Genomic DNA, 15934 nt, shown 5'->3' with positions numbered 1-15934 from the left:
CAAAAGTCATATTCACATGGCAAGTGAAACTAAACTTAATGGACACTCGAACATAATCTAGATGAAGGCTATCAAATTAACCCTCTACAGGACCAAAAGAGATAGAGCCTGATTTTAAGACCATTTACTTGAAAAGATAAAGAACTACTGGAAATGCATTCATATACATAAATGCACTTCCCACAAATTGAAAAGTTAGAGTAACCTACTACCAGAGTAATATGAAAGTGCTATTTATACTAGAATAGGTTGGCTAAATAATTTCTAATGATAAACAGGCTAAACACAATATCACAGTGTTTATTTCTTGAATACAAGAGGACTGCTGAACACATATGAAACCAGTAACAGTCAGGGTATGCTACAAGTATTCAGAGAGAGATTTAAAAAATAAAAGTTACAAGTTCACAATACACATTCTTGTAACTCAAAATAATTAATATAATTATTTTTTAAAATAAAACAGTGAATTATGTTAGATTAAAATACATCTGATTAAGCAGGAACATCGCTGTTCCCGCTTCTTAGCTGAGAAGTGGAAAATATTAATTTTGTTGTATTCACAATTTATGAGCCACAACTGAGGATTTCTTATATTCCTCTATGAGTGACTATATTTATTTAGTAATGACACAATTAAAAGTTTTCATTTAATCAGCCATCTAAAAGAAAAAAATATTTTACAGGTATTAAAACAGCATATGATTACCAATGTGAAAATGTAGGGAATTTTTCTAACTAGTCTTGAATACTATTATATTTCAGAGTCGGAGCAGAACCGGAGACTGCAATTAACGAAGCCCAATTTCAAGCAGAAATGCTCTATTATCTTCCTAGGTGTTACACGTCTGAAGGAAAACACTAAATTAAGTCTTTCATTTAAGTAATTGCTTATTTATTTATTGTGTATTTGAAGAGGGACGCTACTTGCCCTGAATGAAGAATTTTTTTTTTCATTTTGGAAAGAAAAATGAATTTAAATGTATTGATTAAAAAAAATTGCTCGTTTCCCTCAGATATTGTGTTCATCCTGACACACAGAAGGCTCTTATCCTCATTACAGACACACAGAAAAGGTATTCCTTCCTATATTCTTTCTTTACAGATTATTAAAAACAAATGTGGTTTAGGAATTTTTACCTTTCCCTCTGCATTCATGTGTGTTTAACGTAGATTTTGTGCTCAGGTGGGAGAACTAACAAAAACATCATTCAAATGACTCTTTCTTCAAAGGCTGTAGGTGGAGCTGATCTGTGATATGCAAATAAAATGGATTGCTACTTTAACAGATTATTTTAATAAATTATGGTAATTATTTGGAGCTATTAACTTATGATGCTATAAATACGTGTGTATCGACTAATATCTCATTTGTGTTCTGGGGCTTGGAGGGAAAACTTTTATGCTGAAACACTCCTTTTGCCAATTATTAATTTTTAATTAAATATATGAAATTGTCTAAAAGAACACTCAAGCTGTAATATCAAGCATTAATAACCTAAAAATACTAAACTAAAACTGTCTGTGTAACTTTAATAGATCCTTCCTAGAACATGTTCCTAAAATAACAATCTAGTCAAGCATTACAAAGTCACCTGTGAAGAAATCAGGCATAAAATTCTGTCTTATATGCTTTGTACCTGTATTTTGACAACCACAGAATTTCTTTGTTCTTCTGTGATGCTGTCTTCTCTGTTTGAACACTGCAGTCCACCACTAAAGCACTCAAGCACTGATGCCCAACAGGCTTGAGAATACCGATTTTACAGTCATATCTAAAGCTAACAATCCCAATTCTTAACATTCATCCAATTCTTCTAATCTTGGGTACACCACTGGTAAAACATTTGCTGTGTTACCCTAAGCAACAAGTGTCTCATATAGGAGAGTTAGGTACTACACTCAGATATGCGCTGTACGTCTCCAAGTTATGGGTTTAAAATCAGGGGGCACTCTGTGATGAAACAGGGCAATGATACAGTTTTTTTTAAAAGGGAAAAAATGTATTTTAGTGGAGTTCCCGTTGCTCTTGAATTTAAAAATAAATAAATAAAAAGTAAAGCTGGGATTGTAGAATGTACTTTTCGCTATGCCAGTAGTGATTTTGCTTAATCTCTGTCATGCAACATGTAAAAATGAATGAAGGGAAGGCATATTCCTGTGCCACCCCAAATTAGCAGACTGTGCTATGCACAGCAAACAAGGATAAAAATACAGTGAATGATTAAGCAGCAGAGGCAAGACATCCTGAACCTAACCTGGCCTCAGATCAATACACTTTCAGCTAAGCTAATATCATTTATAGCTCCTTCTCTGTGTCAGCCAGACTTAAAGTTTCCTGAGAGGCTTATGAGTATGGTAAGATAAAAGCAGAAACTGGCTAAATAAAGACAATACTGAGTTGGGCAGTGCTGATGTTTTATGGCATGTGTTTTGGGAGGGTTTCTCCCCTTAAACTTTATTTGCATATGAATAATCCATATTCTCCGTGACTCAATTCTGCATCTAAAGAGTAGAAACAATATTTCTTCCACTTGAGTATTTTCTATCATGTCTGTTTGTCCAGTATGGTACTAAAACAGAAACAGCAGCAACATGAAAATACTAATTACACGAACAGCACTGGAATTAATATGAACAGGGACACCAAGTAAAACTTCTCATTTGCACTTCTAAGATCACTTAAGAGCACACAGCTACCCTAAATAAACTCAAAAATGGTTTTCACCCCACTCAATATCCTCTGATATTTCCAGAACAATGTAAAAAAGGCTCAGTGAGAATCTGTTTCAATGAGAATCAGATAAACTTGGCAAGTTACTGATGTGATAACTGTCCACATCTGAAGTATAAATCGCTTTGGAAAGAGAAGAAATTATTAAAGCTGTGCAAAGAATAATGGAAGTAATTGAATGACTTCAGAAAAACTACAACTTAAGCTGAACGCAAGGAAAAAGTTATTGACCACCAAATGTAATCAGCCATAGAAAAGGTTCTGAGAGAAGTGTCCGAAACCCTGTAATCAGGAACGCTGAACCCAGCACTAGAAAACACACTACATGGAAGAAGGTAATTCTACCAGGAGCTGGGACTTGATGACTAATATGTGTTTTCCACACCTGATTCCCAAGGCACTGTGATTTTTCTGGCTGAATGGTGCACTACTCTATTGTACTGCACAATAAAGAGCATATAACAAAATAAGATGTTCGCATTGTGAACAAACCAGCAATAACTATCAATAAAAATGTCATGTTTTAGTTGAGGACTTAATATTCATCTACAGATTTAATGTGAAACATGAATATGAACCAAACATATTATTTCCAGGTTCATCTACCGGAACTCCATTACAAAGGCTCCCTTTTATATTGGTACTTTTCATTTGCAGAAAGTGTTACGAATTTGCATTGCCTTTTAAAGAATACTGTGTAAAGTCACAGATGTAAGCCATGCTGATTACACAGTAGGATTTCATTCGTTTTAACCTGAAGGCTATGATTATGCCTGTTATGAGTGCAAGAAAGGGTTTCCTGGCCCTCTAGCACATTTCTTCAATAAAATTTGCCTTCAACTCAATATTACTAGACACTCATAATGTGTTTAGTTGGAGATAAGAAGATGGAAGAATTGTAAATTATAATAATATGAGTTTATTACAAAGTTTTCTTATTCATACAAAGATTTCTGTACATATAAAGACTCAATTATCCATGAGTGAACAGAGGGTAATACCAAATGTTAAAAAAATAAAAATAAAGAAGAAGAAAGTATGTGTGTATGTGATGGAAGACGGGTAAGATGAGTAAGACTAACAAATTGATTTCAGCCGAAACATTTTTGACATGAACATGAAACTCAGCGTGAATCTGCTGTAGTTCTGCAATAAATTCATTTCTACAGTTATCAATGTGTATAGTCTACACAGCACACTCTGAAGCACAGAATATAGTGGTACAGAAGATAGGCAAGTTGTTCATTGCTACTAATTTTCTTTTTCATCCCCATTCTGACTCCTCCTAGTTTCTGCATTCTAGTGAGGTATCTTACAGGTCCCAGGTATTATTTAGACTACAATCACAACAAAAGTTGCAGCTGCCTGTGCAAATGAATTTTCAGCTTGGAAAAGTAAAGCATGGTTTCTGACATTAATACCAAATATCTGAACACCTCTAATACCTGATGACATAGCTCATGTACAATGACCATGGTGACATCCAGCAGGTATGATATAGAAGAAATGCTTGGATCTAGCAGTATCCTTTGTTCCACAAAAACACTCAGTCCCCAGTTCTCCATAGCAGCATATGGATGTTAGGCACAGCTAACAGATCTGGAAATAGAGAAATATATGTTAACTGCTTGTGGGAGCTACTGTGCTGAAGAGCTATTGTAGGTAAGGCCATAACTATAATTAGAAAATATTTTAAATAACATATATGTAAAACCAGAACTGTTAATTTCAGCGTCTAACAGTATTAGTTATGAAACATTAATAAAATTGTTATTTTTGTTCTTATATCACTATCTGTTCAAACATATGTAATGATTACTACATACTGCTGTAACACAGTATTTAGTATTTCTAATTGAAGTTCTCCATACAGAATCTGGCTTATTTTAAAATACTGGTTGTCGATTTACTTTTGAGTTTGATACTACTTCTTTTGTTTACTCTACATAATCAATGCAGTAACACAGACTTTTACCAAAAGTATTGTTTATCTTTTCATTAGAGTGACTCCTTTATGAACATCATACAAGTCAACCGTATGTAAGGATAACATCAACGGGGAACACTGAAGAATGCTGTTTCATAACAGTCAGAAAGATGGCAAACTGTTCAGAACCACCAGTTCTTGCAAACAAGGAATTCTTTCAGTATGCAATATTGCTAGCAGACATCCTCTGAGGATGGGACTGCTGACGACCACCTCTCAGCTCTACAGACTGGAACCATGGTGATACAATGCAAACTTGGAAGTATTACTTCAGCCTAGTATTCAAAAAGTGATAAAATATTACTTTTTAGAAGTTGGGAAGAAGATGGGAGGTCCTTCAGCTTATTAAAAAATAAAAATAAAAGAGTGGTGGGGAATTTCTCTCAGTGGCAAGAGGTTCAACAAGACAATATTCCAATGCCTAGCCACATGCTAGAAAAATCTTACTGAAAAAGGCTAAGAAGGAACTCAAATTGACCATCAGCCCGGAGATAAATCTGAACTTACAGTAAATACACACATAAGGAATAAACAAATATGCAGTGCTACTCCATGGCAAAATACCTGAAAGAGCCTAGAAACAGCTTGTATGTCTGTAAGAAGCCCAGTGCAACCCGTGTACAAATCAGCCAGAATTCTGGAAGCTATAATGTCATATCAGCATGGTGCTCCTTTCAGTTGAACTAATTAGCCTGGCCTCTTAATTAATTAGCCTGGCTGTTGCACTCCTTTCATTTGGCTACACTGCTTCAAAGCTAGTTCATTCATAATTAACACAAGTAGATCTAGTTGGTGCTTCACTGTGCGGGATGAATGGTCGCTGGGTTGACTTCTCCACCTGAAGAAGAAAAATTCTGACCTGCTTATAAGCAGCAATGCTATTACAGCAGACACATCTCCTAACTGTCTGTTTGGGCTTGCTGATACATGTGGTAGAATTGGCTTGGAGAACAACCTGACAGCAGGAGCTCTCCTTCAGGATTCACAGGAAGTTGCCACTGAAATATCAGGAATAGATGCAGAACATGGTTATATTCCAGCACTCCCAAAAACGGCCTGTTGCAAGAAGAAAAAAAAAAAAAAAATCACAGGCCTCAAGTGGAGGCACAGAGAGATTCTAGCAGCTACTTCTAAATACAAGCAAACTGAAAATATCCCAACTGCAAACAGATAGATACTACAAAGGGTAAAGAATAAATATGTTATATAAAGGCAGACATTAGAACAAGAGCCTAATTAAAGAAAGCAAAGCAAAAATCCAAAGCATGGTGCTCAAGATTAGACATGCCAGCAAATTCAAAATTACATGCTTTCCTTTTCTTCTTCAGTTCAAGCTTGAAACATACTAATTTTTTAGAATAACTGCAGTTTGTTGTAACTAACATGAAAAAATTCTGTCTGCTATACAAGGAAGGGATAAGGATAAAAAGAAGAGGACACAAAAGATACTGGATGAAATCACTGAAGTTAATGGCAAATTCATCATTAATGTTAAACAGTGATCTCTCCTATTCTTACCTCTGGAAAAAAAAAAAAAAAAAGCCATAAGTTTTCCTAGAGTGATTAAACTTTCATTTAAAAAGCATCTTCAGAAGAATACAGAGAGTGACTAATCTACACCAACTAAGTTTTCAGCAATTCCCTCAAATCAGCAAAGTGACACTGAATAAAACTACGATGAAAGAAAAACTATTTCCTACTTTCACTGGTCCTTTCATTTCCTTTTTTCTATTTTGCCTTCATTTTTAGTTTTTTGGTCTTTCTTGCCAGTCGTAACAGACACATTTTGTTAGTGTCAGCCAGTAATAAACTGGAATAACTTTAACACCGGGAAACTAGGGTGAGGTCTCATACTACTCAGGAATGGAGTTTGCCTCCACCTAAAACCTTTATAGGCTAATTACAGACTGTCTTTCAGTATTTGTTTCATTGGTATTGGTCTGCTGGTTTAGATGGATGCTTTATAGCACTGACATATCTATAAAACCTTCCAATCTGATGGATGGCTAGCTGCCTTCCAGGTAGACAACAGCAGAGAAATATTCTAAATCACTTTCTTCCAGCACAGACCCGTTGATTTGCAAGCCTTGAAATTCCTCTCATGCATCAGCTAATGCACTATAATGCCAAAGAGGAGACTTTCTTAATCTCCAGAAACTGACAGATTGGACTCTGAACATTCTTGTTATTACAAAATGAGAAATCCTTTCCTTCTCATTGTTCATGTCTAAACTCAGAATCTCCAGTCTTAGTGTTAATTTAGAAACAAAATTCTTCAGTGGTTGATCTTGATTGCTCCCCAGATTTCTACCACTTTTAAACAAAATCCCAAACACCTGGCTTTGTGATAAAAGACACAAGAATCTATAGTGTTATCTGGGGAGTCAAAATGTTTGATTTCAGAGGAATGATGTTTGATGTTCAAGCCTCAGCAAAAGAATTTTTATTTCTCTTTGTTTATTATACCATTAGAGAGCTGAAGAAGGTATCTGATGCTCCTGCAGGTTACAGCCATTAAGGTTTTAGAGTAATTTTTGAGGACCAAGGTGCAAAAGGAGGGGGTGATAATGCATGTTTTGATAGAAATATCATTCACGACATTGTACTGCTCAAAAGCGTTCTGCATTAGCTGCAAAAATGTGAACTACTGAGTGTATAACAGCTTGTGTGCTTGCTGCATCCAATTACTCTGCACACTATTTAATTAAATTCTTTGTAAAGCACTTGTGAATGTTTGATTATGTAGATATTGCTGGGGAAATAGAAGTGCTTGTTATTGCTTGCAGAGAATAATATCCTCATATCATAAAACCGTTACTTGAGATTTCCTGATACAGCAGTGCAGAGAGTTCCTATGTACCACTGGAATAATAGAGGGTTTCCACCTCTTGGCCTTCACAAAGACTAAATTCACGACTATGAAGTAAAAACTATACAGTTAAAATAAAATCACCAGAAAAGCCATCAAAACAAAAAGGTGTTGGAACTTTAAACTAATATACAATACTGATACAATTATTCAAATATTTGGATGTTTCTGAAATGTTCCTCTGCGAATCTCATTTTTCAACATTTCAGGTTTAAAAAAAACTGTACATAGCTCAACAGCTTCTTTTACTTCCAAACATTTAATTAAGGAATCATAACTATGTGAGCTTACATCAAAATATAATTGCCTGACATTATTAGCGAGTATCATCATAGTGCAAAACAGAAATTAGCAATTCAACACCTAACTTGGTAACAAAGAGAATTCACATTCACTTTCATCTCTGTTTAATTTAGAATCTATGTAATTTGAAAAAAATTACATGTTTTTTCTCTTTTCCCACTTGGTTATAGTATTTTCCAGAAACCCTCAAAAAATTCCCAAACTATGCAACTGGGAACATCATCTTGCTTTAAATGAGAGCGGGATTAGAACTGAATGGGATAATGCAAAAGATCAAATTATTTCATTTAGAGTACATTGATTTGGGGTTCCTTCCCCCACTTCTTTACCATCTTACTCATTTACAAACATGAAAGCTCCTTTTCCACCACTATCGTTCCGCTACGTTTAACTACCTCCATTTTAACAGTTTGAAGTCTGATGGGGATACTGGCATAACAGACACACTTCCTTACTATACATACAAATATGAGGATGTGTATAAACACAGACAGACAGACATCCACATACATGAACACATTTACTAATAGATGTACTGTAATTTGTTTTAGCTGCTGGTTGAAATATAACTAAGGGATAGATTCTGCAGGACATACAACAGCATTAAATTTCTCATACTCAAGGCAGAAGGTAAAAAGCACCTACTGGGAAAAAAAAAAAAAAAGTAACTACATGTTTGAAAAAAGTTGGCAAATTTTCTCTGTTATCATATATGATCGGTATCCCAAATAAATCTAAGAGCTCTGAAACACTGCAACTTTAAATGAGAATATACAGCAAGAAACAATTTTCTGACAAGCATCTTTACACATATATTTTCCTTAATAAAATCAGGAGGCACACAAAGATAAACTGTTCACTCTGAAATCCACTTTTTCCCTTCTAATCCCTATATTTATTACCAAAAAATGACACTAAAAATAATTTGAATTTACCTATGTGCATCTCAAACATTACTTTCATGCCTTTCTTCAGAGAGGCCTTCTTCAAGATTTCAGATGTAGATTTCTTGATACTAGGTATTTCAATTTTTTGGCTCAATTTTCAATTTTTTCTCAATTAAGAGAAAGTATATCTAATATCAGTTTATTTTTATCTTGACAAATGGAAACCTGAAGTACGGTTTGGCCCTTTCTTAATACTGTGTAATCCAATCAATAGATCTATTAAATCTCCCTAAAGGTCTTGTGCAACGTCCTAAATGAATGCTGTTGTACAAAAATAAGAACTATTTACTAAAAGGGTTTATATTTCTGCCATTTAGATTCTTTAATCAAAGCCATTTCTTTTATTAATAGTAAGTAGAATATGCTTTTATGAAACAGAATACTACTCAATGATTTATGTAGACAAAAATGTTTTGTGACATTTATGGCACAACAAGTGGCAGCCTGGCTTAAAAACCATTACACCAAACAGTAGATATTAAAAGGAAATTTTCACATTCGTTACTCAGAAAGAACTCATGATAATAGCCCTTATAAGAAATATTGAAATTAGCTACTGAAAAGCGTTATTTTCTGCACTGTTTTCTTGGCATATGACTGAGAGGGTCATGCTGGAAAAATCAAGTTTTCCTTATATATACTTTCACCCCTTCTTTAAAAGGACTTTGAGGGAAAAAAAAAAAAAAAGTCATCCCAGGGCTAGATGAAATCTCTCTGAAGCCAACGGGAAGGTCTCCAGCTGACTTCAACTGCAGAACAAAACACAACTAATGGATTTGAATGTGTAGTTTGAGACACTTTTAGGAGGCTGATTTCATACTAAGTACGTTTCCTGCAAACTAAACCACTTTCACTGTCTCTATATGGGCACTTAGGAACTAGGCACCCTAAATTAGCTGTCTTTTTAACTATTATTTTATTTAAACTACCACTCAGTAGTATTCTTATACCTTCTCTTACTATATGTGAAATATTCAAACACACCGAATTCACAAACCACCTGATGACACTCACATGGGAACACTTCGACTAACATTTCCGTTTACCTAAATGCTTTTTCTGGCACCCATCAGTTTTTATCTCTGGGGCTACACCACTGATGGCCTTCTACAAATCTGACACTTACCAGCCCACATGGATGTCAGCCTGCAGAGTTAATTCAAAGGTCTAAAACTGTTTGCCATTATTTCAGTCAAATCAAATGGCTTGTTGCAGACCCTGAGGAGAAATCACTGACACACAGCAGTTTATTGCTGGTTTTTTTATTGCTTCTTATTGCTGTACAAAGTATTACTTAACATTAACTGACATAAACAATGGATGGATTTTCCAGAGTGGTTGATATGAATAGCAGATGTTTAATGCAATGTGAATACTGAAGGTTCCAAGAGGGAAAAAATATGTGGGAGAGAAGGAAAGAATAGGCAGCAATATAAAAAGAAAAACTGTGTTATTTTTTCAAGCAATGGAGCCTTGACACTGGGTAATGGCTAGTTTACAGTTTAAGAAAATAAAATAGAAACACGTTGATTTTATTTGACATGCATATTATTAAATTCTTTCAATTTTCATAACCCCAATTTATAGATCATTGCTTTGTTATTTCAAGGTGTATCAAATGGTTCGATGTTGAAATGAAAAATGAACGCAATGGCCCATTGAGACTGAATTATGTATCATCTTGGTTGTATCGATCTCTACATGAATAGTGCCTTTCTTTTAAATAATACCTGGACAGATCATTATGAATTGCTGCACAAAAACAAACAAGGACAAAAAATCTTTCACAAAGTTTCTAGTAAGGAAAAACACAATGGTGTCTTATATAACCTTTTTTTTTTCCCCGGCTGTCGGTCAGATATGGGTATTCTAAACTCTTCTCAGACATACACTGGAGAAGAGTTACGCAGAACAAACTGAGACATGGGCTGAAATAAACTATTTTCTAAGTCACAATGCTAGTACAATATATATACCACATATGAACAGACGAAATACATTCCTATTCTTAACACCAAAATATTTGGAGAGAGGAAAAAAAAAGAAATATTTCTGTTGCCTTCATATATACCATTTCTAACGTAAATACTAAAAGCATTGACATGATGGAAAATTGCCAACAGCCATTTTCCTAACACCACAGTTAATAGAGCATGAGGACTCTATAGCTGAAAACAACACACTGCTGATTACTGAACACTTCCAAAATGAATACTGCTGCAAAGAAAATGATCAAGTGCCATAGCTGTATTCCTGTCACTGCAAAACCAAGGTGCAAGCACACAGGAAACTCCAGAAATCCATACTACTTAAGAATTATAACAATGAGGTAAAATAAATCTTTTCATCTGCCTTAAACGACATAAAACTGATTTGCATCACAGTAGTAAAGACATGAATGTTTTCACTAGTAACACACTGTGTATCCAGTCTATTTCTCATGTTTGCTTTAAAGTGAGATGATATTCATAGGCAATAGGCACATTTTAATAGAAAAAGTAGAAATAGGAATTTGGGGAAGACATGCAGGTGTATTGCATTACCATTTTCTCAAAAATATGTATCACAATATTCCACTTGGAGAGAAAATTACAGTATAGCTGGCCATACGCACTGTATCTGAAGGCAATGTTTTTGTGGATAATGTGTATCATTTCTCTTCTTCTCTCCTCCAGAGGAAGATGAAGAAATAAGAATGGACTGTCCTGGAACAAAAACTCACTACTTATCAAGGATAGCTCCTGAGATACTGATTTTGGTCTTGCTGCGTATCCTAAGCTCTAAAATAAAATTTCTTACATTCTTACACAAATTCTTTAGATAATATTTCATCAGGATAAATTCTCACTATCTTAATAAAAATATTTGCTGTCCTCTTGCTGATTTGTTAGTATAAGAGTTAAAGACATGGCTAGAACACATTTCTTATAAAATCCAGCATGGATGAGCATGCATCTGCTTACCCTAAGTCTTGTGGCAGAATCTACATTCACTGTATAAATGGCTCAAAGGAACAACGTGATGAACTCGTGGGACCCAAATGTGAAAGTCAAAGCTGAATTCTTGGTACATTTAGATATCCTGGATGTATTTAACTAAGCAAATTTACTCATTCATTTTGTTCCAAATCAGCATGGACGCAGGCTGCCAGCAACGTGCTGTGTGCACTGTTACCCATGGCACGTGCAAACTCACATAAGAAGTAGGAGTGCAACATCGTGACAGAAAAAGAACAACCTTCTCTACATAGTTTGCCTGGTTTTCCCACAGCCCTTGCAGTGCTAGGACCCGAACCTCAAGGAAACATCCCTGATGGAGGAAGGCAAAGAAATTAGCAGGGTGGAAAAGTAGAGTAGCTGAAACCTCCATCAAGGCTGAAAATCTAAGTGCTGAAAACAATGGGAAGAGATTTAAATAGCACTTCAGTCTGCACCTGGAAGCGATAGGTACTAGTGAAGAGACGACAATAGTAAAAGTAGCCTTATTTCTGACAGTTGTGGTTTCAGATACACTTGATGTGTTTAACAGTTTCAATTAACTCAAAGAATAGAACCAAAACACAAAAATTTATTACAAAAAAATGGAAGGATACTGCGATTGATACAAAAATAAAACTCTAGAAGTTTTAATCTGAAGTTACAAAAGAAAGCACACTGTAGAGAAGCTGGTGACTGATACAAACTGAACTGTGCTAATGAAGTGTGGCAAGGAGCTAATAACAGCTGAGAACAGAAGAGGTTGTGACAGACTGTGACAAGGACTTCAAAGAACACTACCGGGAGACTCAGAAATAAGGAAAAGCAGAGCCTGCCATCACAGGAGCCATCCAGCCAGAATAAAGTATATAGAGATTAGACACATCTCTGACACAGTGAATAAGATTGATAATCCAATATCCCACCAGAAGAGAAACCAGAGACAGAAAATCATACAGAGCTCAGAGAGAACATCAGAGCTGCACACAGTGACAGACAGTCCAGACAAGTGAGACTAGTGATCGGTGCAGGGGAAGAAATATTGGAAAGGTGATGGATTAAATCACTTCATCAATGGAGTGAGTGTGTGCTGTTGACAAAGGGGATGATGATGGCAACACCAACTCCTAATAGCATTTCCTGGGTACCTTTATGATACACAAATTCCCTACGGTATGGAATTGCTATACTTCTGCATGAAATATGCCTTGTAAATTTCCTAAAATCACACTTAAGTCAAATTTAGGTCAAAAGCAGGTAACATTTTTTGATAATTTTCAAAACAGACAACACTGTAATGAATGCTTATGAAAGTTGCCACCAAATAAAAGATGAAATCTATGCTTAATACATTTATGGTAATCTATACTCAGTTGGCACCAACAAGCAGACAATTGTGGTTCCGATCCTTGTGCATACCTTATGTTTCATGTTTTCCCTAACACTGAAAAATTATTCAGAAGCCCTGGTCTGAGAATTCAGCTGCAGGAGATGAACTTCTCACAGAGCACTTCCAGGTGCTCTCCTCTTGTCACTCTGAGATCTTCACATTCCTGCATCTTCCTTGGTTAAACCACAACAGGCTTTCAGCCAATCTCACCTTTGAAAAGTTTCTGGGATCTAAACAGACTTAATCTTTCATTCTAACTCCTTCTATTTCCCCCATTTCCAAGACACAGTCTGTCCATTCTCCTTAAATGTACTTGTTCCTCAGATATGCAAATATCTGTTTGATAGACTAGAAATACCTTCCATTCTAAACTGGCTGGTAAGCAGCTTCTTACTTCAACAACTTCAATGAGGGGATAAAAACATTTCCCCCTCCCTTTGGGAATTCATTTGCATTTTCAGTGTATAATGCAACTTCCACTGGAGCTTACATTCCATATCAATCTCTATCTACATTATTCAAAGATCTAAATAGAATAAAATGTATGCAGCTCATTACTGACTACTAAGAGTCCCATATACAAACAGTTATGAAGCACTTTGGGACAGCAGTGGGTTTGTAGCGACTGATCCCCACTGCAACCTCATTGCCCTTGAAATCAGACAGCACAGGAAGAAAACTGCAGGATCTAACAAGTAAGACAACATAAAATATGGTTTTCCCTTACTTCTATATAAGCAAGAACCCGTGTAAAAAATGGAACTTTTCTTACTGCCTATAAGGAGAGATACTTTGAAAGACCATTGATATCAAATATTTCTATTAGATGAATATGCAAAATTCTGGCAGATGCCATTTGAAAAGGTTATTCATTATCTTGTAATGGCTTAGACAGGGTATCAAGTTTTACAGATTAACACTTCAAATGGCTTCACGTGGAAATGGGAATTAAATTTAAAATGCAGGAGAGCAGCATTCTTACCAAGGGTTTAATAAAACAATGCTAAGCATGATATAGGCATGAAAAACAAAATAATCCTGTGTTCACTTAAAATGCACCAATTTATTAGCTAAAGTACTATCAGAAACATTAGTGACATCTCAAACTTCCACCATAATGATTGCTAAAAAAGGATCACAGCACTATTAAATCTGTTACGGAAGCAAAAAGCATGTTTGAACGAGGCTGCAAGCGGAGCGGGGTCTCCCTTCTTCACTCATCTATAGACTCTTTCTTCCCAGCAACTTCATTTTCCCAGGGCTGAGCCCTCACCAACAGGAACTCCACTCCAAGCTAAAGACTTCAGCACAAGTTGGTAGCACAGTTTGTGGCCATGGTCCTCTTCTTTTGACCTCTCTCTTCTAGCACAATCCTTCAGCCTAACATTCCCTTTTGGGGAACTGATTCCAGATGCACGAACACAATATTGCTCAGCTCTTGACAGGGAAACAGACTTGGAGGGAGGTCAAGCCAGGCACAACTATAAAGAGCCAGATATAAGACCACTATAAAAAATAAAGCAATATTTAGCTTTGACATCTAATAATCTGTAATGCAGAACTACCTATATTTGGAGTTATAATACAGCCATTCAGTTGATGTATCACCCATTGCTGCTATTTACAGGGTACAAATTAAACACATTTCTGCAGTCAGTATGTCCTTCTTGATTTCTGAACTAATAAATTTCACCCTCTCATATTTAGTTCTTCAATATAAATTGAAACAGGAGAGTCAGCTTTCCATTTTTTCGGCTCCAAGTTAAACAAGTCATTGAACTAAACTAAACACAAATAAAACTTTATTTTTTTCCAGCACCACAAGAAGATATAACTACTTACCCAAAACTGATAGAGCATTTCTACAATCTCTAATTTATGGGTTTTAGAAAATTGCCTTTCCAAGTTTAGTCGTCTGATATTCTTTAAAAGTTCAACTACAACAGTAAGCTGTTAATATAGTATAATAATTAATATTACTTCTAATTTAAGTTAGCATGAAAGAACGCAGGTCAGTCAGGCCTCCAAAAATCCACTACAACTTACAATCAGAATTCAAATTTCAAGAAAGAGTACTTTATGTTTGAAATCTGATTTTAACTCTGAAAACTTTACATTACAGCATTTTGTTCACTTTTATTGTATTTTTGCTATAAAACATCTTTCTGTTACTGTGCATGTTTTAGTCAGAATGCTACTTTGGACAGTCAACAAGGACCTTCCGTAAGGTCCAAAAGAAATTATTTTTTTCTATACTCAACAATTATAAGAACTGCAGACAAAGAAGTTATTGCTACTCAGTATTTTGCGTTTCCCAAATTTCAAAGTGATAAACAAAGAGCTTGAGAAGGTAGCTTGGAACACCAGAAAAGCACTAGCATGAGCTACAAAAGACTGAATTGCTTTTGAAGAAACAAAGATTCAGTGGTGATGGAAATGAAAGATACCATGCCAGAGCACAAAGAAATGCAGCAGGAAAATGTGCAGAAGGCTTGAGAGACCTGGGTGAAACAGATGAGAAACAGATGGGCAAAATGAGAAACCAGACAATGAAATGATAAAATCTGGCTGGGACATCTGATCAGTAAGGACTTGGAAGGTGAGGAAATTTTGCCAAAGGGACTACAAATACAAGCAGGAGATGAAGAGGGGGCAAGTGAATGCATAAAGAGAATAGAGGCTTAAGTTTGAATACATGATTTAATTGCACCTAAAACACCTTGTTAGGA

The 15934-nt window shown here is 35.6% G+C and overlaps 1 protein-coding gene across 1 annotated transcript in view; it reads right to left on the bottom strand.

Moving 5' to 3' along the window:
• TRHDE (thyrotropin releasing hormone degrading enzyme) overlaps window positions 1-15934 on the bottom strand; it is a 204650-nt gene that overhangs the window by 116365 nt on the left and 72351 nt on the right. Inside the window, 2 exon segments of the mRNA XM_040553451.1 lie at window positions 4180-4316; window positions 4319-4333. Coding sequence (XP_040409385.1) covers window positions 4180-4316; window positions 4319-4333 — 152 coding nt within the window.

The sequence above is a fragment of the Cygnus olor genome, chromosome 1 (genome assembly GCF_009769625.2).
Source record: "Cygnus olor isolate bCygOlo1 chromosome 1, bCygOlo1.pri.v2, whole genome shotgun sequence".
Lineage (NCBI taxonomy): Eukaryota > Metazoa > Chordata > Aves > Anseriformes > Anatidae > Cygnus > Cygnus olor.
Note: the sequence above shows the minus strand (reverse complement) of the source record. Positions and strands in the feature narration are given on the sequence as shown.